General features: G+C 44.9%; 1 protein-coding gene and 1 non-coding gene across 9 annotated transcripts in view; one reads left to right on the top strand and one right to left on the bottom strand.

Moving 5' to 3' along the window:
• The window catches only part of CLASP1 (cytoplasmic linker associated protein 1), a 173,666-nt gene that overhangs the window by 116,655 nt on the left and 36,029 nt on the right, over positions 1–20,982 (bottom strand). For all 8 annotated transcript variants that reach the window (XM_065637801.1, XM_065637800.1, XM_065637799.1 and 5 more), the window contains exons 3-8: positions 8,839–8,917; positions 8,485–8,588; positions 7,917–8,008; positions 7,754–7,829; positions 6,286–6,383; positions 5,006–5,073 (exon numbers count right to left, since the gene is read on the bottom strand). In XM_065637801.1, coding sequence (XP_065493873.1) covers positions 5,006–5,073; positions 6,286–6,383; positions 7,754–7,829; positions 7,917–8,008; positions 8,485–8,588; positions 8,839–8,917 — 517 coding nt within the window. The remainder of the gene's footprint in view (positions 1–5,005; positions 5,074–6,285; positions 6,384–7,753; positions 7,830–7,916; positions 8,009–8,484; positions 8,589–8,838; positions 8,918–20,982) is intronic.
• Positions 10,057–10,173, top strand: LOC135990581 (U4atac minor spliceosomal RNA). The gene has a single exon (XR_010606442.1). It is a non-coding gene; the product is annotated as a U4atac minor spliceosomal RNA (small nuclear RNA).

The following is a 20,982-nucleotide window of genomic DNA, read 5'->3' on the forward strand; positions in this document are numbered from 1 at the left end:
TGAGCAAAGTTGAAATTCAGTGTAGATGAGAAAGTTCAATCCCCTCACTACCCCCAGGTACCATGCGGGCACACCACCGCAGCATCCCTGCACGCATCAATGCAGCGGCATCTCACACAAACTGTGCAAGTTATGTAAAAAAAAAGGAGGGTTTACATCAAAGAACACCACATTTCACAATGATCAAGGAAAAAAAATGTTTGGATTACTAATAGCTTGGGTTTGGGTCATCATTTCCTATCAGCCCCTATCTTTCTGAAGATCACGTATTTCACTCTTAATCTGTTCTGAAGCTTGATTATAAAGTCTTCTGGAGTTCAAGTCTGACCTAAAGTCAATTAAAATCCATGGAAAAACCACACACTTTATGTTCAGGTCCTTCCAGACATAATACCAAGGATGCCCATGGATTTCTTGAAGTCTCTGTTTATGTCCCATAGCCTCTCTCTGTACCACATCCAACTAAAGACTGTCACACAATGCCACATGAAGACAGCAGCTGACTAGCTGGCAATTATTGGCTCTTTCATGCTGAAAATGTATTTGTCCCAGGGGAATAAGGCATCCACATAATTAGCAAAAGCAGTTACACAAAAAATAATTAGCTTGCTGAAAGCCCAAACGGGGAAAAACTATAATTTTTGCTTCAAGAGGCTGACTAATTATATACCAAACAACAAAACAGAGATGCACTGAGAATCATCGAGAAATCCAATGTGGATTTTAACTTCATATTCTAGCTATGAGGGCTGCTGGTAGCCTAGCAACAAGCAGCATACTTGAGCATGCCAAAACCTCCCTCTGACTTAATGAAACACCTCAGATTACTATGCAAACCTCCCCCACCCCACTATGCATTTAATTCTTGTATTACTAAATGATACAAACAAAGCCTAACCCTCCCAAAAGATTCAAGCCATTCAAGATAAACTCAAAGAAGCACTAATGGACCATGGTATAGAAAGATAAGTAAATATAGAACATATGAATTATTTTCATAGACTTGAAATTCACATTCTGATTAGAGTTGTTTCATTAGATTTATTCATGGAATCAGAAAATGCTCTATTATCTTAACCACATTTTCTGGTAGACTGAAGAGTTTTCTCTTTATTTATGCCCTGGGAAGCATCAATTAAGGAATATTTTACAGTTTACAGAATATTTGCTAATCTCCAAATTACTCCTGATATAAAAAAAAATTCTGGTACAGTTGCTTGCTTTTATTTGCATCTTCAGTGACCTGCTAAAGGAAACTCACCCCAAACAGTCTCAGAGATAAGAAACCAGTTTTACTCATCATTCTTCGACCAGTTCTTTTCCCATATTTAACCATTTCAGAGGCCACAGTTGCTTTCCTGCCTGCCCAGTACCACTAAGTTCTGCAGTAACTCAGGTCTGACAACCACTTTCAAGTCTTGTTGTAATTAGCACAGCTAGAGTACTCCTGGGCCAGGGCTCAGTGACAAGTGACACCGTAGCCAACAGCTTGCTCTTGGTTAGTCACCTGAAATACCCAGAGAAGTACAGATTCACCAGATTCACCCGTAAGACCACATAAAAAAAAGAAGTTAGGCTTGATCTTTTCTCATGGGCTGGAAGTCATGATATAGCTTCAATTAACCCTTCCATTCCAGAGGCGTGTGTTAACCCTAAACAACAGAAAGCCCTTCCCAAGTGATGAAACCTGTCACTTTTTAGTCGGTACACACCCAACATGGGGAGCAGCTCAGGGCAGAAATGAGGGAGCTGATGCTCCTCCTTCTGCAGTACTGTTTTACATGACGAGGGCGTACAGACTTCAGTCTGCCTCCCAAAACCTCTGGGACGCTGATGCAGCCTGCATAGAGCTAGAAATAGTGCATGCCACCTACAGAGAGGGACTAAAGGGAGCTTTTTAAGACACAGCATAACTCCTTCATATTGCCTGAAGTCATCTGATCCAGGTCATGTAACACAACGTGAAGGTTAAAGCATTAGTAGTGTGTTCACACACCTACCGGCATTACAATCAAAAAAGAGTGAGTGGTACTACTGATAACAGATAGGCATCCTCATAATCAATACCATACTCTGCCAGACTCAAAGAATTAACCAGATTGAAATAGCTGTTTCCTGAGAAAGGCAAATCTTTTGGATGTGCAATATTTATCATCATCTTTCTTGGTAATTTTGACAGCTGCTGAGATTGTCACCTTTGTTCCAAAGCTGCAGGAGGTGTCAGGGACAGAAGAAACCTGACAAACTTAGCTTGTCTTCAGGCCATAATAAACTTGTGACCACGGGTGAAGATAAGCCTCCTCCACGGGCTTACACAACCTCAAAAAGATAAACTGAAGCTGCAGAGAGCTGTTGACACATTAGAAACAGGGAGCGTGTCTGCCGCATCTGTGCTGCGCTTGGAGGGCAAGAAAGAACAAACCAGCCTATAGCACTGTGGGAAACTGAACCTTCCCTTCAAACACATGAGAATATTAGTTATAATATCTTTTTTCATTATTAGCTTCACAAGTGAGGACTACTTTAAAATTAACTCATGCAACTACAGACTTCTATTGTTAAGGAAGATGAAAAGGTCCTGTCAGAGTGGTGGGAGATCCCATCCTCCTCATGCTTTGCTCTTGGACCCCTTAACAGTCCTCCATTCTCTCCAATTCCCTTTTCTCCAGGCTACTTTTGGGTCTCAGTGCTGACATGGGCAATTCAATGGAGCAGAAATGCCAACACACAGACACTGTAGGGATCGCACCAGGATAGCGGGACATCAGCAAATGGGGCTAACCAGAGGAATACAGGAGTTCTTGTGCCTGGAAGCACAAAGAGCCTGGCGATGGAGTCAGGGTCATGAGATGGGGTGTGTAAGGTCTCAGGCACTGTATGTGCAAGAAAGGTGAATCTTTAAATTTATCAAAACAGTGACAGAGGAAGGGGTATTAAAATAATTCTAAATGAAGCCTAAAATTAACAGATTTAGTATACATAGATGCTTTACTTGCACTTATGAGGGAAAAAAAAAATTGTTCCCATGGGATCCTTCCTTGGCAGTTTTAAAATAGATGTTTTGCTTTCTTGGAAAGAAATGACACTAAGAACTGTCAGCCCAGAAGAAATTATCCCTATTGTCCCACCCTGCTGCCTTTGATGTTTTCCATGGTGCCAGCAGCCTTGAATCACACCACAGCATGTGCTAGAACGTTCAGTCTAGAGACCAGAACCACCTTTTAAAAGTCAAGTATCAGCAATTGATGTCTCTGGTGCTGTTCTGGGATGTATAGATACTAAAGTGATTGCACAGCTAAAACTTGCATTGCAAATAAATTAACTCCAGTTTCTTGCTGTTCACTGAAGTTTATTCTTACAAATATCTCACCCATTTCATGCTAAATACTCTTCTAATCCATCGCAACATACCTGATTTTCTACCAAGATAGCCTTCACTCGTTTTAGAAAAACCCTCTGTAAACTTAAACTTAGCCAGGGGCATATTAAGTGCCAAAATCTTTCCCCTTGCCCCTAGAGAAGAAATCCAACAGAAATCCCACCTACAGTCATCATCCCATCACAGCATTTATTTTAAAAGATCATGTAGCAATACGTGTCACCACAGAACACAAGTCTTGCCTCCTCAAACTCCAGACAACAGCAAACTGCATTGTAGAATGATGCATCAAATTAACTTTTCCTTTTTTGCAAGTCCATTCTATTCCACTACTAAAAAAAAAATTCTACGTTAGCCAAATGGAAAGCAAAGAAGCTGGAACAGCAGCAAGCTTGTTTCAGTTAGAGTTGGGTTTTTGGAACACACACCTAGAGATTGTAAACCTTAAGATATTTGCTAAGTGATTAAATATTTACTTCCCCTTCTTCTAAAACATGTACAAGGACATTCGTTTCTTAACTGCACTTTTTTGCCTCATCTACCTATACAGCCGATATTTTCCCACATTACGGAAAAGCATAATTTTAACCCATTCCATCACAGAGGAACCTGCATTCCCAGACGTACAAAAGAATCACATCACATTTCTCAATAATCCAAAACAACTGCAGAATTTTCAAATAGGTCAATTTCTTTATTTTCTTCAGGCATTAAGTTTACTCTATTTTAAAATAGATATGGCATGAAGAATGGTGCCTAGAAGTGAAAAAGATTTTTCCAATTACAAAAGCAGAGACCTCTCTGCTCTCTTGGCTTTTGAGAGGATGGTGGGAAAGATGGGGGACATCACCCCTCGTGCCCTTGGCCTTGCAGAGGGTGTGAGCTTGACAGAAACCCGCAGCACTGAACCCCTCTTCTTCATCTCTGCTTTACTCAGCTGTTGGCAGAAAGATCAATTCCCTCACCAAGAATTCTCTCGAAAATCTATTCCTAAAAAATGAGTGATACTTACTAAAAATACTTCCTAGCTCATAAGCTTATCTGTAAGAAAAGCAGTAATACACACCTGTTTTTAAAGTAAGCACCACACTAGTCTCAGACAAGACAGGCAGAATTAAGGCTCTGATAAGGGTCTTTGGTTATCAGTCATAAAAATACAAAGCACACAAACTTAGGAACTGCAAAATGCAATCCCTAAATAATGAGCTTCAAATGGAACAGTACTACATTAATATGTACACTTTCTGTGCTATTTAGAGCATTAAGCTGAAAAGGCTTCTTCTCTTAAATTACTATTTAATTTACCTTATAAACAATTTAAACAAAGAGGCACACACTTGAGAACAGAAGATGTATTTCACTAATGAAAGCCAAGAGGAAAAGGACATCTCTCAAGAACAGAAGGTGGTGTTAAATTTACGTTTCATTCTCCTTCTGATACTACTAGGAACGCAGAACAGACTAACTAAACATCAGGTTTATTTGCTGCAAAACCTATGTGTATATTTCTGAATAATCACCCATACTTGTGTTCCCTAACAGAATGCTACGCTTGCTCTGTGTCCATTTGAATGCCTCACCAATCAAAATTTGCTAAAACACCAAAAAGAGAATACTTCTACTCACCACCTGAACTCTGGATCATGTTTCCAGATTTTTGGACCTCATCAAATTTTGTAAAAATTACATTCAACCTGTTTGAAAGTTAAAGAAATACACAGTGAACAGTTGAATTTAATCTTTAGGAATCTTCTAATTTAAGATGTTACTGGACAAACTTTGCTTCACTCAGGTCATTGGGAACACTGTTGAAAACATCAGTGTGGAGGAAAATTATTTTAAAATTTAAAATTAAAAATCACAACATGCAAAAGCTGATAGGAAAAACTGAGAAACAACTGATACTACAGATGTGTAAGAGACAGAACTGGAAATACTACACTACTGAAGATGTGACATGTTCTAACTGTAGATACATTTCCAGTTCATTACTACTTCACCCATCTTATTTTTTTGCAGAAACGCCACAAAAAACACCTTCACACAACATTTGTCTTTGGCCCTGACACTTCCTTCCCATTCATGTCACAGGCCTGCTGGAGTAGAAGATCTTTATCACATTTCATTATTCCTTCCCAGAGTTTTTTTTACTTTAAGCCCCATTATGGCAGCAGATGTTTTCACTGCAGAACAAGAGGCAACAGCGTGCCCCCCCACACGCACCCCACCTCTGAAAAAACCTCCTCCCTCTCCCCTCTGCCGTCCGGTCCACCCTCGGCTCCAGCCACGCTCCATCCTGCACACTGCAGGGTGCAGCAACATGCAGAGCAGCTTTCTTACCACACCTGAAGTGGCAGAAGCAGAGGGACAAGGCTTTGCTTTTGGTGTGGGTTGGGTTTTTTGGGGTTTTGTTTGTTTGTTTTTAATAAAGCCTTGGAACCGATGATATTGACCATAGTTTATTTTGGGGGTTTGTTTCAGTTTTGTTTGTGTTTTGGGGTTTTTGTTTTGCTTTATGGTGTGGTTTTTTGTGTGGTTTTGGTTTGGTTTTTGTTTTGTTTCAGTTTTTGTTTATGTCAGCCTTTTAAGTTGTATAAACACAGGCTACTCTTAAGTGCCCTCTCTGCACATGCAGAATATACAGGGAAAAGCACTACATAAATCTTAAATCAGTTAACTACAAATCTGTCATATTTCATTGTTTTTTTCAAAGATATCGTGGCATATTTGGGCAAAGGTATAGGATCCACAGTAAGTGAAACCTGAGTGTTTGTAGGATGATAAAAAAACCAAACCGTAATCCCAGGAAAAAGTTCAAACATGCAGCTCCTGAAGTCTTCTACAGGAAGGAAGGGAATAAAAAGCAGATCAAAAATAATGAAGACATAAGGTCACTCTCAACTTACCGAGATTGGGGTAATCCTTTTTTACTGAGATCAGCCCTTACACGTTCACCAACATGTCTGTAAATTTCCACAAGGCTGTTTATTGCTGCATCTCGAACCTGAATGTGAGATATGAGAGAAATCAATCCTCTTTATAATTTAAATAAATAAATCCCTGTTCTACCTCAGAGAAAGAAATTTGCATATTTCTCAGCAACAACAGTTGCCACTATACACATTACCATAAAGTTCATGAAGGAGCTTCCATTCCTGCATTTCAGATACTAGCAGTATCAGCAGGTCTAATTAACTGAAAAAGCAGTCAAGACATAAGATGAAAGGTTTCGTATGTAGGGACACACACAGGGAGCTCGGCTACCTTTGCCAAACTCCACACATTGTGTGCAACACATATATTTATTGGATCAAAAAAGAAAGGAGACAGACACGAATAGACCTTATATTGCTAGTATGCTATAAAACAAACTGATTTTTAATGCCATCTTACAAACTTATGTTTCTGTGTTGATAACAAAATATGGAGGGAGGAAGGAATAATCAGTCACCTGAGCCACCACGGATTTTGCATGTTTTCCAAACTGATTTGCAAGAAATTGCTGAGCACATCCTTCCCTCCACCCAGCAGAAGAGCCACAAACCTGATTAAAGTGTCACCTTTCTGTACTGAATCCCCTCTCCTCCAGACACAGCAGGCGGAGAAGGTAAACTACCTGCTCTGCCTACAGAAATACCTATGGAGCCCTGCACTCTGCTGCTCAGAAGATGGCATGGCACCTGCCCAAGCACCCACAAACATCAGGACTAGACACAAGGTATTTTGTGGGCACAGTCAAAATGGTCACCTAAAGGTGGGAGTCAAAATCATAATCATAGTTTAAACACTGTTCATGCCAGATGCTCACAGAGTTACAGAAACTCTTAAACTGCATTACTCGAAAACATAAACTAAAAACACTCATTCTGAGAAGGGCAGTAACAAAACAGCTCCCATGTCCACAACAAAAGGGATAAGCCCTGCACTTGACCTGGATCTGTGTTTCTCCACCATGTCTCACCAAGAGAGGGCGGCACTGACCCAGCCCGGGGCAGCTCGGCTCTGGGCGCCCAGGAGAAGGCTCCCCACCGCAGCAGCAGCCCTTCTCTGAAGGCAGAAGGATGCTGAGGGAGCCCAGAGGGATCCCTGCAGCCTCCCCTGCGTTCAGGCTCTCAGGCACAAAGGTTTCCTGCTCTGTTCACCTCACCTGCACATTTTATGTTCTGTTGAACTCTCAGAGTAATTGAAATGCTGGCTTAGACATACTTCAAATCGCATCTCTTCAAAACCAGCCAAGGGCTCTTTATGAACAGCATTGTTCAGAGCTCACCAAGAGCAGCACAATTAGCTAATTTAGCAACCAGAACGCAGAGCCTCGCTTACCAACAAGTCAGTCAGCACAACCCTTAGATGTGACTCACAGCAAAAGCTTACCTGGCTGTTAGGATCTCCGAGTAAGTTACATATATGTGGCACTATCTTACTCAGTGTTAAACTCTGAGCTCCAGATCTGGGAATAAAGAACAAAAGAGCACCAGCGTGAATCACAGAGCAGGCTTGTGTACGTAACACAGGTTTGCAGGAGCTTCTGACTTACGCATTGAGCGTTGCAATAAGGCAGAGGCAAATCCCTTCTCTTGTCCGGAAATTCTTGTGTTTGAATCCTCCAAGCATCCTGTCCCACACATACTGTGGAAGAGAAAGAAGAAGGTGAGACAGGAAAAAAAGGAGGTGGGGAAAGAGACAGATTCTTCCCTCCAGCAGACATACACCATAACATCTCTGGAGCTTATGTATAAGTAGCAAGAAGTAGAAAGACATTTTTAGACCTGACTAATTCTTTGTTCTGTGCTGACTTCACAGTAATTCCGCACTAGCTAAAACAATACTTCTACTTACAGAAAGCAAGTGCCTTCCAAAGACCCAGAATAACTACTCTGACATCCACTCATCCCACCCTGGGAAGTCCACCAACACTCACACTCCCATCCATGTGTATCCTGACATGCACCAGCATTCTCAAGTGAACCAAATATCTCATAACAAGGCGTAGGGAGATGAAGCCATCTCCAACAGAGCCACAAGAGAAAACCTTCTGTGTAACAGAAAAAGTTCTCCTTTTTAAGCTGCCGCTCACTCACACTGCAAAGGGCTGCCGAGCATACCTGAGGGTTAGCAGCTTGTTCCATGATTTTTAGCAGCAAGGTCTGATCCTGCTCCCTCACCGAGTCCTTAGAGTCTCCCAGCCTATCGAGTAAACTTGGCAGCACTGAGGAAAGAAAGCAGGAACATCCAAATCCCTCAGAAGTCACACAGGCCCTCTGCTCTCCCCCTGCCCCATGGAGCGACGAGCCCTCCTGCCCTTCAGCAGAGCCTGAAACCACTAAGAGCCTTCTGAGTGCTCTCCAGAGGAGAAGGCAGGCTTTGTGTACAAAAATCAAGAGGCTTTGTATACAGCAGCCAGAAGGGATCCCACCAGAGCAATGGCAACATCCCCCCCCCACACACAGACCCCTTACCTGTGCCAATCTGGGCCTTGAAGCGATCTTGCAAGCGGGACACCAGCGCAGAAAGGATGTCAATCCCCAGGAGAACCACCTGCAAGCACAGGACAGATGGCATTTTAGCACACGGCCCTCCACCACCTTGGCCAACGCACCCGAGAGGTAGGAGAAGGGCCCCTCCCCACCCACCCCCCCACGGGGGCCGCTCACACAGGTAATGGGTTGCACAGGTACACTCAACTCCTCCTTGAGCAGCATCTCACAGACAAGCCAAGTGGTTTCCAAACAGAAGAGCCCCCAAATCATTGCCACTGTGACATATATGAGCCAAGAATTTGACAGAGCCAACAACTGTAATTGCCACCCAATGCTAAATTCATACATATATGTGCAACGTACACAACACATTCCATATGCATAACAATTTCAGTATTTGCTGTAACTAGCATTTCCATTAACTGATTGCAATTATTACATTTATAATTATAAAGCAGTGTGCACTAAGAGCTGCTTAATTATTCACTTGCAGAAATTAAACCAAACACTTTTATGACATAACTAAAACCTGGGAAAAGGCACTCAGAGAAGCTTCAGGACAGGCTGCAAATTGGAAAAAAACCCTCTGATTAACTCAATTTAATGACAGTACAAAAAAAATTACATCATCTACTGAATATATTGCATAGCTTGTATAATAGACACTTGGTGAGACTCTATAGATCACAATAGTTGTGTATGAGACAGGGCTCCATACGTTTTTAGCGAGGCGCTGAAGTCAGCAATCCCTAGAAGCGCTAGAGACAGCCCAGCTTCCGAGGCGGTGTCGCCGTGGCTGTCACAGCGCAGCCTCTATACATACACACACGTACACACCTCTATACATTCGCGTGTGTACAACCACGGCTGCTGCCGGGGCGGCGGTGCCGGGCAGTGCCTTGGGCGGCCAGCAGGGGGCGCGCTCCGTCACCGCCGCCCGGCGCGGTTGGCCAGCCCCCTATGCAAATTACCACCGGGCTGGCGCGGAGCACTCTGGGTGGCGCCGCCACAGTCGACAAAAAGGCTTAAACCGGGGCAGGGGCCGAGACAGAAACACCGCCCTCCGTGCCGCACCCAAGCGGAGCGCGCCCCCGAGCCGGGCGGCAGGGGAGCGGGTCCGGCGGATCGCCGCCCCTCGCCCGCACCTAGGGCGCGGTTAGTTTTCCCGTAGCGGGGGCGCGCCGCAGTACCGCTTTAACCGTCCTTATCTTGGGGTTGCGCGGCTGCTCAATGAACGTGTGGTGAGGGCAGCCCTGCTAACGCCTAAAGCAACACACCAGCGTCCGCTTCGTGCGCGGCGCAATTTTTGGAACCTCGCACCGCGGCGTGTGCCCGGCGCGTTCACAGTGACGGCCGCTCTCACGGCTGACGCGAACCCGGCGCCGAGACCCAGACGGTATCGCCGGCGTCGCAATGAGCTGCCGGCTGCGCTGGGGCTGCGAACTCGCTGCCCAGCATGGCGGCCGCTGCCACCTGTCCTGCCCCTTCCCGCCCCCTATGACTGTGTTGTTCTTGACATGGAATAATATTCGCTGCAAACCACCAGCGCTCCTATCAAACACGTGATAGGAAATACACTGGCTGACTTACGTTGATCGACAGAATTACCAGTGTCTTTTATGCTACTGCCCACACCAGAACCCTTCACGTTGCAGCGCTCAACCAGCCTGTTTTAACCCTCCTGCCGCAGTTGCCATGGCTGTTTTGCACAGCAGTGGTCAGTGCATGACCCACAGCATGTCGTATGGATTCACTCCAAATTCAGCCATATAGCTGGGAGCTACAAACAGTGTGCAGAGGAAACAGCCTACTGCACATCAAGTCTCCTAAAAAGAAACTTCCTAATACAAGCACCTGGATCCTAACTTCTCCAAACGTAAAACTTTATCTTCTCCAAACAGCTCTTGCAGTTTTCTCCCATCACAGTAACAGATCTTTCAGCCATGTCATTATTTTAATTCAACATCATCTGCAGCATGCCAACATGATCTAGAATCTATTCATATGCTAAAGGAGAATCTTCCTCATGCTTTTACAGTGATAAGTTTTCACATCCATCTTGCACACCAGATTTAACCTACCATTGGCAAGCGCTCAGCCAGCTGCCTTAAACCCTCTCATTGCCCCCGTGTCTATCAGATCCCTCAGCTCCCCCAGCTGGGGTACAACAGCAGAGCCCCAGCAAGAGGATGGGCTTCAGAATCTCATTAGCCAAGAGATGCTTTTAAGAAACATCCCTGGGACTCTGACTGCCCATCATCATTCACAGCTGTCTGATCAGCCATAACCCAGCAGCATCTTGCACAGACGAGTGTGGTGCCTGCAATTACAGAGCTGGGCCTTGGGGATAAATCTGATCCCAGGAGAGGAAGGGATCCATCTCTTCCTCAAACTGCCTGCAAGCCAGAAAGAGCAGGGGAACTCACCACTCAGACACTAAAAGGAACATACGTACAGCGCAAACACAGCCAGTTACCCTGCAGTTCGCCCCCAGGATCAGACAGGGAGGATGAGCGAAGCTTCCCAAGACTTTTTGCTGTTGTGCTTATAGAAATGGAGAGCTAATTAGCACGATGATTACACTGGTGGCTTGAACAGCTATTGAGGAAATAACCACTGGGGGTGACCAAGTGTTATTCCCTTCCATGCTGGATTCTTTTATCAACCCTGATGTGCCACCTGCCTCTGGAACTGCTGAAGGTCAGAGGTGGAAAGTTGAAATCGGGTGTAGATTGCAATCTAACAGATCCCTTGTAGAGAAACAAAAAACCCACCAGGGCATGATTGTTGAATGAAGAATGAATTGAATCCCAGCCCTTGCTGCACTGGATTGACTGCACTGAAGAGCCCACCTCAGTTTTCCACTGAAGCGGCGACTCAAGCTCTGCCTGAGTTAACACACACTGATGACCAGGGGAACCTGAGGAGCAGGGAGACTGTCACACAGGGCCAGGGCCGTGATGGGACATGACAGCAACCCCTCTGTCGCTGTGATCCTGCAGCACAGCCTTCCCTGGGGAAGTCAGCCAGGGGGCACCACTCCCTGCTGAGGCACAGGCAGGGCAGGTCTCCATCCGAAATTCCAGGGAACACTGCAGTGCTGATGACTACAGAGCTATTCCAGGCCTTTACATCAACACAGGTCTTGCTTCATGCTCCAAGCAAAGTAGGACTCAACTCACCAATATCTCTAGTAGCACAGAGGACCCCAGCCCTCAACCAGGAAAATACCAGGTCAGCAGCTGCTGCTTTTAGCCCCCTACTTCATACAGGTCCCCAGAAGGGAGATCTCAGGTCTTCCAAACCCACTGCAGAAACACACGGTGGCACAGCTCTGGGTCTGCAGCTCAGATGATTTGCTTATTTGACTCAGGAGTTTCCCCAAGACAGTCAATAAAGCATTTGTGCCATCCAGTACTCAGCTCAGTTGGCATCTGCTGCTGCTTTGTAATGTCTCAGAGTACAGTCTGCAGGCACCAAGAGCTGTCAGCGAGCCCCTCTGCCACCCTCTAGCTCCAGAGATCCCAAGGCACCATCGTTCCCAATAAGTAAGGCTCTTGTTAGTTCCCAGGATGCAACATGGCCTTTCCCAATAGAGAAAACACTTTTTTAAGAGTTCATAAAAAGCTTACTTTGAGTTCGTTGAAGTATCTGTCCTCTAATACCTGGGTGGTGTTGAAAGGCCTTCAGGCAGCTGCACGTATCAGAGAACAGACAGCCTATCATCATCTGCTCTAACAGCAAACACTCACCAAGCATGGCAGACAAATAGATGCATCCAACACAGCTTAAAACAAGACACACCTACATGCATTCCCATAAAAGGCCGAGAAAGCAAACTGCACAATCCAGCAGCAGCTGATCCAGCACAAAGTGACCAGAGTGAATCCCGGCCTGGGGCTACCACAACAGCCAGCTCCAACACCGCAGCTCTGGACCATGGTTGACAAGAGACAAGCCCTGTCCTCTGCACTGCACCGTGCCACACGCAGCAGAGACGTGCAAACGGCTGCAGTGGTGGCTGCTGCGCAAACGCGTGTCCCGTGTCCCTTGCAGTGAACCGGCCAAAGGCCGGGCAGCATGTCCCCATGAGCTGGCTTCCCACAGGACCCTCCATACCCAGCAGCCCAGGACCCAAGTGGGAATGCTAGAGATATGGTTTCTATCCCAGAGATGTCACCAGCTTGCTTCACGCTCAGTTTCCTCATCTCCAACACTGTGGTGACACCTTTCAGCTATTTCAGTTTGGAGTCTGTCTGTGAGGTCTTCCTTGGAGGAAGAGGAAAAGGAGAAGGCAGAGAAAGACAAACTTCTAAATCTCAAAGTGCAAAAAAGACTAAGATAATTCAACCAGTTTTTTTGAATACTTGCTTAGATAATCTTTTAGATTCATAAACAACGACACAGAGAAGCACTTACATACTTTAAACTTAATATTTTTGTGAAAAGGAGAACCCCTTCAGATTACACATTGAGAAGCCCGAGACAAGCACCAACGTCTTACATCACTGACTGATGACTAGTGCTCCTCACTCAGACAGGGAGCAGTTCTAATTCCTCAAGACATGAAATATCCACCACAACTGAACTAGGCACCCAAGACCAAGCTAGAGCTAAAGTTAGCTGACATTTGCAAATTTAGTTTTGAAGTCAGGTACGTATTTTGGGGGAGCATAGCAATAATAAAACTCCTGGCAGACAGACAAACATGAAATTAGCTTATGAAATACTGAGTGCTGTATTCCACCTGCACACAAGTATAACCGCATGCACCCTGGGGGAGTCATCTCCTTCTGCTACTCCAGCAGTTCACATTTCATATTCCAAGGCAGGATCACATCTGCACTGGCAACACAAGCGCATTGCCCCAGCCCAATGATCCTGGTACAGACACAGGTTGTATGTGCTGTTCTGTACGACACAGCTTGTAAAACCAACACCAGCAAACAAGACTGCAATAGGAGCCCAAATGAACAGACGGAAGATCTAAAATCATTACTCCTGGGTTCTCTCTCTAAAGCCATAAGATACCATTCATTCTGCCACAAGGCTCACTGCTGGACTGATACAAGCAGCTGAACCAAAACACAATGAAACCACCAGGACTTGTAAAATGAGCAAAAACCTGGTTACTGAAAGTTTTCCTTCATTTACAAAACTGGAAACAGATGAGCAACTCAATAATGCATTGCTCCAGAGTGAAATCTATCCCAGAAGAACTAAAGTCATTTAAAATGTTTGGAGGTATTAAGAAAAAGTTGTCAGAAACCATCACTACAAGGATGTATTTTTACAACTACTGTGAGAACAAAGGGCACCTTTCTTATGCAAAAGTAAAAAAATCCCAAGAGTGACTTTATGTATCCAGTAAAAAAAAAAAATCCAACAAAAATTCAGTTGCCTTTTGATGTAATAGCTAGAGACTTGGTAGAACACATGAGAAACTCAAAGCAATTCAAGGTAAAGCACCACAGAGCAAGAATTTCACTACAGAAATTCTGAAGAGAAAAATGGGGGGAATGCTTACAAGAACATGATCAGTTTGAAATGTGGACATCTCTTCCAGGAAAGCTGACAAGAATGTCCTAGGTGAAAGAGCTGGAGTGAGTCAACCCCCAGCCACACTGCTCCCTGCCTCTGCTCAGTGGAACTGAAGAGGTGAATTCCCACGAAAAACAAATTCACTCTCTTTCACACAAATTCTGTTTTAGTCCTTGAGGGGCTGCACATAACCTTGATGAGAAGGAGCCGCACATAACCTTGATGAGAAGGAGCCGCACATAACCACTGGGCTCTGTCCAAAGGACACAGAGGGAATCACAAGTTGCAGAGTCACTGCTGTGGAGCACAGGTGGTTTTTCTAAGCCTGAGCAAGGTCAAAGCTCCAGCCAGCACAGCAGGTAAATCACTACTGACACGAACTACAGTCTGCCCTCAGTCTCCAGGGAAGTAGCACTCATGGTAATACTTCGGGAGACATTGAAGGCAAAGTCCCAATTTAAATCTCAGTTTCAGCATCAAGAATTGTTTTGGGAAGGCAATCCTGTTTTTGCAGCACCTTACAGGTATGGATATCTGCATGGCAGTGCTCAACGTATAGTGTCTTCACATAAAAGAACATCAACACCTACACTACCCACTGCTATTGCTTTTGGTTCCTCATCATGAAGCAGTTTAATATCTTAGTCACAAACACTGTCACTACTCTGTACACTCCCATCGCCCCCACCTGAGCACTTACACTTGCAGCCAGGTGCTTGGCCAGTGAGGAAAAACAGCTGTAGCTCTGTGAGCACCGATGAGATCGTGCCTGTGTGTCAGCTGGGCATCAGGCCCACCACATCCTTGAATGAGCTCCTGCCTTTGATGACAAGTTGCATCTCAGGAGCTCAAGGCAAAATGAAGCATCACACAATGAGTGCTAGGATCTCTCTTGCAGAAAAGCAAGAAGAATGTCAGGGAAAGAAAGAAAAAAAAAAACACAAACACATTTCAATGTCCTGCTCTGTTTTTCATGGGAAAACTGAAAGCCTTTATTATGGCAACTAGTAAATTGCTAGTGCAGCTATATGCCTTATTAATAAACCAGGTTGATTTACCTAATCAGAGTGCTTTCCCCTCCATTACAGACAAAAGCCTGCTACTGTGCAGAGAGAAAGAAATCACATTGGTAATCCACCTTCAGGCAGAACCATATTAGCTGGGGCACCTCAAAGCTCCCAGCACCAAAGCACTGACCCAGACTCCATCTCTAACACCTACAGCAACAGAAAGCACTCAACACGTTTTAAAATTCAAACAGAAGTGCTTCTGTGGGTTTAGACAGCATCTGGAAAAAAACAAGGCAAACACAATCTAGCAGATCACCACCCATTCTCTGGTCCTTTAGGGCTCAAGAATAGTAGTGAGTATTGTGAGGATGCTCAAATATCCAGCTACCTCCCTCGAGCAGTAGCTTCCACACATCTGAACATCTGCATTTCCAGATTAAACCATTCAACGTAAGTTTCTATGACAAGCAGCAATCCTGCAAAGCAGTGATGGCAGGCCACATGGACAGTCTCATGAGAAGGGCACCAAACAGGTGCCAACACAGCCAAGACTCACCAGCTGCTGGTAACGTGAGGAGGAAAAAAATTTTTAAAAAGCTGGGGATCTCTCAGGGAGGCTAAGCAGCCATCATGGTGAGGAGCTGACAGAAGCTGACTTGAGTAGAGGGCAGTTACTAGATGCTGACATCTCTTGCTAGATTACAGCTAACAAGGCTTCCTTCTTGCCTTGTTTGAGAAGAAAAGAACACATGCAATTCAAACTGTAACAGCACTTCCAGCAGTCACAGCCTCTGCAAAACTCTGGAAACACCCTAAGACCTGAAGCTTCCAGAGCAGCTCCCAGTCCTGCACAGGCTGCCTGCTCAGCATCTACCACAAAGTCCTGGCACCCCTGAGAAGTGTCTCCAGATATAATCCACAACGGCCTAATAGCACAACTCCTCTGAGAAAAGGAGAAAAGAGGTCCAAGATGCCACTGTTAGCTGCAGCAAGAAAGGCAATAGCCCAAGTAAGTGAAGGATGGGTTCCAGGTAGAGAAAGGGGCCACAGGTGGCAGGAGGGAATGTGTTCTCCATGGAGGGAGGCACCACCTCAGCAGGAATCCTATTCCACTGAAATCTTTTCACTCAGAGCAGATGGTAAGAGCTGACACACTGACCAACTGGCCACGTGGAAAGCCTTTAATAACCTCCTAACACAAGGGCAACAGCTCCCACATCCTGCCGAAACTCCAGCTTTGGTAATTACAACATCCCTACTGCAATTCCTCCTCAGCTTCTACCTGAAGAGTCCTTTCTTCACTTTCCATTGTTAAGAATGGCTGGAAAGTGCTGCTAGTACTATAGTGCTCTACCAGTCAAGTAAATAAGCAGCTGATCTTATAGTTCCCAAAGAGTCCAAAAGGTTCGACTGCTTAGAAAGAACAGCACTAAGTACTATGCTGGAGAGTGCAGCTGGAAGAAAAGGTGACACACTTAACCACAGAAAGTTAGACAAAGAGGCTTCTCATGTTCTTCTTACCTGCAACCATAAGACAATATAAATTTGCAGCCAGAGAAAATCATCTCTGGATGCAGACAGACACAAGCCATAGGGTGAGGTAAGGACAGAGCTGGCTGCCCCAGCTGCAAACACAGCAGCTCAACCAAGAGAATCCAAGCAAAGCTTTCCAGGGAGAGAAGAAAAAAAAAAAAAACACCACCAAAACACACAAAACAGGCATGCTCTGGCAGCATATCCTGCAGATCTTCTGGTCAGTTTTACATACCATGGGCCCCACAAATGCTGTTCATATTTCAGAGACAGCTCCTCCAGCATGCCCAGCATCACAAGAGGAGATGATTTCAAAACCTTGCATGACAATACTAAAATTCAGAGTTTGAAAATATTTCAGAACCAAGTAGCGCCCTGATACATGAAGCAAAAAGCCAAATGTGTTGAGAAGCACGAGGAAACCAACCTCTGGGACTAAGCAGCATCATTGTCAAGTATAGAGGATCTCTCAACACATGATGCCATTCTCTGCTGGACCTACATCCTCCGCTCCCATCCCCTTAGGGCTGGTGAGGCTGTGGTGACCCGTGCGGTATTGGGAAGCACTGCCCTCAAGGGGAGTCCTCAGCAGTACAGCATGAGGTCTTCCTTCACAGATGAGCCTTGGAGAGGAGACAGTGCATTTCAGACACCTTTCTGTCCCATTCCGGGAAGCCCAGAGGTTGACCCTTAGAGCTTTGGGTGACAATACTTCTCAGTCTCTTCTACACCAGTGAGGGGTGCACCCAAGGTAGATCTAACCCAGCACCCACAAGATCTAGGACAGCCCATACAGCAAATGTGATGCTTCCCACAGCTTAACTATTCAGTACTGTCACAACAGATCAGTGAAGACTGAGTGCTACTGGTTTAAGCTGTTGACTGTATCAGCTGCTTCTTTTATCATTCTCTCCCTTAGTCTCCCTAATACAGTTAAATGCTGTTTTTCAATGCATGCCAACTTAAAAAGCTTCCAGAGGTTTACTGTCAGTGCTGTATCAGTGACTCCAGCTGAAACCAGGCCCCCAGAAAACCAAATGCCACCAATACATAGAAAGGGACGGTCCCAGTCCTGTCCTGCTCACCCAAGTGTGTCTATGCAGGTAGAACCAGACCTTCCACCAGCAGGTATGTCCCAGTGCCCATCTGCACTGGGCTACTGTCAGCATGCACCCTCTGTTTGAGCCATTGAATCATCCTGTGAGGGACCAGGGACACTGGACTGAGAAGTGACACAACTGGGCCAGGCCTAGCATCCTGCAGACCTCTTCTATACACAGCTTCTGGCTCAGTAGCTCCAGCCAGCTCAGAGCTCCAAACGGTCCATAACCCAGGCAGACCTCTCGCAGCTACAGCTCTCTGCCACCCAGCTCTTAGCACTGGTCTTGATCAATTCAGGTATTTTTAGTATCTTTTAACTTCTGGCAAGTAGATCTCTTCTAAGAAGAATTCAGAGGAGATGACAAAGCTGGTGAGGGGTTCAGAGCACAAGTCTGATGGGGAGCAGCTGAGGGAGCTGGGGCTGTTTAGCCCGGAGAAAAGGAGGGGCTGAGGGGAGACCTTATCACTGTCTGCAACTACCTGAAAGGAGGTTGTAGCATGGAGGGTGTTGGTCTCTTCTCCCAAGTAGCAAGTGATAGGACAAGAGGAACCAGCCTCAAGTTGTGCCAGGAGAGGTTTAGATCGGATATTAGGAAAAAATTTCTTCATGGAAAGGGTTGTCAGGCATTGGAACAGGCTGCCCAGGGAAGTGGTGGAGGCATCATGCCTGTAGGCATTTAAGAGGTGTTTAGACAAGTTTCTTAGGGACATGGTTTAGTGCTAGAGTTAGGTTAGGTTATGGTTGGACTTGATGATCCTGAGGGTCTGTTCCAACTGGAATTATTCTATGAATTTGATCTATCTGGTCTAGGAAAAAGCAAATCAGAATGGAAAAAAAATCTGTCTCTGCCCATTTAAAGTAAATGCTAACTTTGAGGGCAATGTTTTTCACATGCTCCAGAACTAAACCCCACATGCCACTTCACACACAGGAAATAAACATCCCTCTCCTTCTGAAATATGTTCCTTTCCTCAACTCGTTTTGACCTATGTGCCTGTCCCTTTGCCTTTTTGGCTGTCATCACTGAGATCTGGAGCAACAGCTGAAGCATCTCACAAGAGAATAAAACATCTGTTTTCCTCCCTCAGACTGAAAACAGACGCCTTTTCAGTTGTTTCCAACAGATAATTATATGACAGCATAGTGAAGCACAATGCATCTAAATTAGGGCACACCCTTGGGCCACATTGCTGCATGGCACATGGTCAGAAACCCAAAAAGGTTTTGTAATCTCAGGCAAGCTACCTATCCACAAGTAGGGTCTGAGACACAGAATCACAGGCAAGGGTAGGTTTCTTGCCTTGGCACTTGGAGGCTGCAGGTGTCTGCAGAACTGCTCCAGAGCAGAACACGTGCACCAAGCACTATGCACTGCAGTTCAGCTGCATATTTGTGGCTTTTCTAGCAAGCTGTTTGGAAACCCAGTTGCATACATGTAACACTCCACAGCATCCCACTCACCTGATATTCCAGGTCTGAAATGGGTGACAGTCGACACCATGGGACAGCTGTTCGACAAAATCTGCCTGGAAATAGTTACCCTGGATATTGTAGTCCTGTTGGAAACCCACTGCTATAAAAAACCTCACACAACTGGCACCCTTGGAAGCTGCAGGCAGACCTGGGTGGGCAGCCTGGCAATAGCAGCTTCAAGATCCAACTCAAGACTTGAGGGTGGGCTGGCACCAGTGAGGCTCAGCTCAGTGTCTATGCTGTGTCTGCTCCGGGGCTGAAGCACTCCTGGCTCCAGAGCTGTTATACTAGCAAGACACCTTACAGGGAGAGGACAAAAAAACCCAAAACACGTACACGCAAAACAAAGCCAAAAGACAACATACAAACACCTCAAGGGAAGAGAAGGGAATTCTTCATCCTGCACTGTGTGAAGGATCCAGCGTTTTCTTAAGGGAAAGAAAAGCCATCTGAGCGGCTGATAGCACAAGTGGAAAATAACTGGAAAATTATAGGGACAAACCACATACATTGTGGCTTCTATATCCAACTCTAAAAGCCCATTTAAACAAGTCAGGCAAATAGTTCCTATCAATGGTCTAGGACTGTAGCTACACAAACAAGCATCCCTCACATCAGAGGCTTCTTGTGGATTAATACAAGAAAGAAATTAATTAAGTGTTCAAATAAATCATTAGCTCTTAGATAAATATTCTTAAATAGAACTCTGAAGAAACTGAAATACACCAATAGCTTCTGTTCCTCTGATGTAATACCAGAAGCCACCCAGTTCAGCGCAGCGCACACAAGCTGATACCCTGGGAAAGCACAGCCCAATGAAGCAGGTACCTCCTGGTACTCTCTCTGCTCACCTTTCACAATGTTTTTACCATGTTCTCCTCTCCTTCACAACTTCCATCATTATTTTCAAAGGGTAAGCTGAATCAAGTGTTTAAATAACCACTTTGTTCATGATTTTAGAAGACTGGATGACTTATTTTGTAATTCTGTTATTTTCTCAAAGAGGTCTGTTCTCACTGGGTATTTATTAAAATAACAACCTTCTAACCTTCTGCTGAACAGGATATACATTTATGCAAGCAGTTAATAGCACACACTAAAAAAAAAAGCAAAAACTTAATCTGAATATAGCTCTGTAAAAGAGGCTGTGCCATGCTTCTGAGGGGGGAGGTTTTGTTGGCTGGTTTTGCTTTTGTTTTGTTTTTCACCTCAACATTGCAGAAACTTGAAGCAACACCAAAAAGCAACTTTGAAGAGGAATAAGTGTGACCTGCTGGATGCAAGTTATATCTCACCTCCTAAGAGGAAAGGAACAACAGTTACCCATTTTTTTCCAAATTGTTCCCTCTAGTGAAAAATCAACAAGTTCAGGTTTATAATGGTTTGGTTCCTTTGTTAAGAAATCTAGAAATATTTGTAATTTGCCAAGGAAGAGACTCAGGTGTCCCCTGTCACCACAGGCAG

This window comes from Caloenas nicobarica, chromosome 6 (assembly GCF_036013445.1).
Source record: "Caloenas nicobarica isolate bCalNic1 chromosome 6, bCalNic1.hap1, whole genome shotgun sequence".
In the NCBI taxonomy this organism is placed as follows: Eukaryota; Metazoa; Chordata; class Aves; order Columbiformes; family Columbidae; genus Caloenas; species Caloenas nicobarica.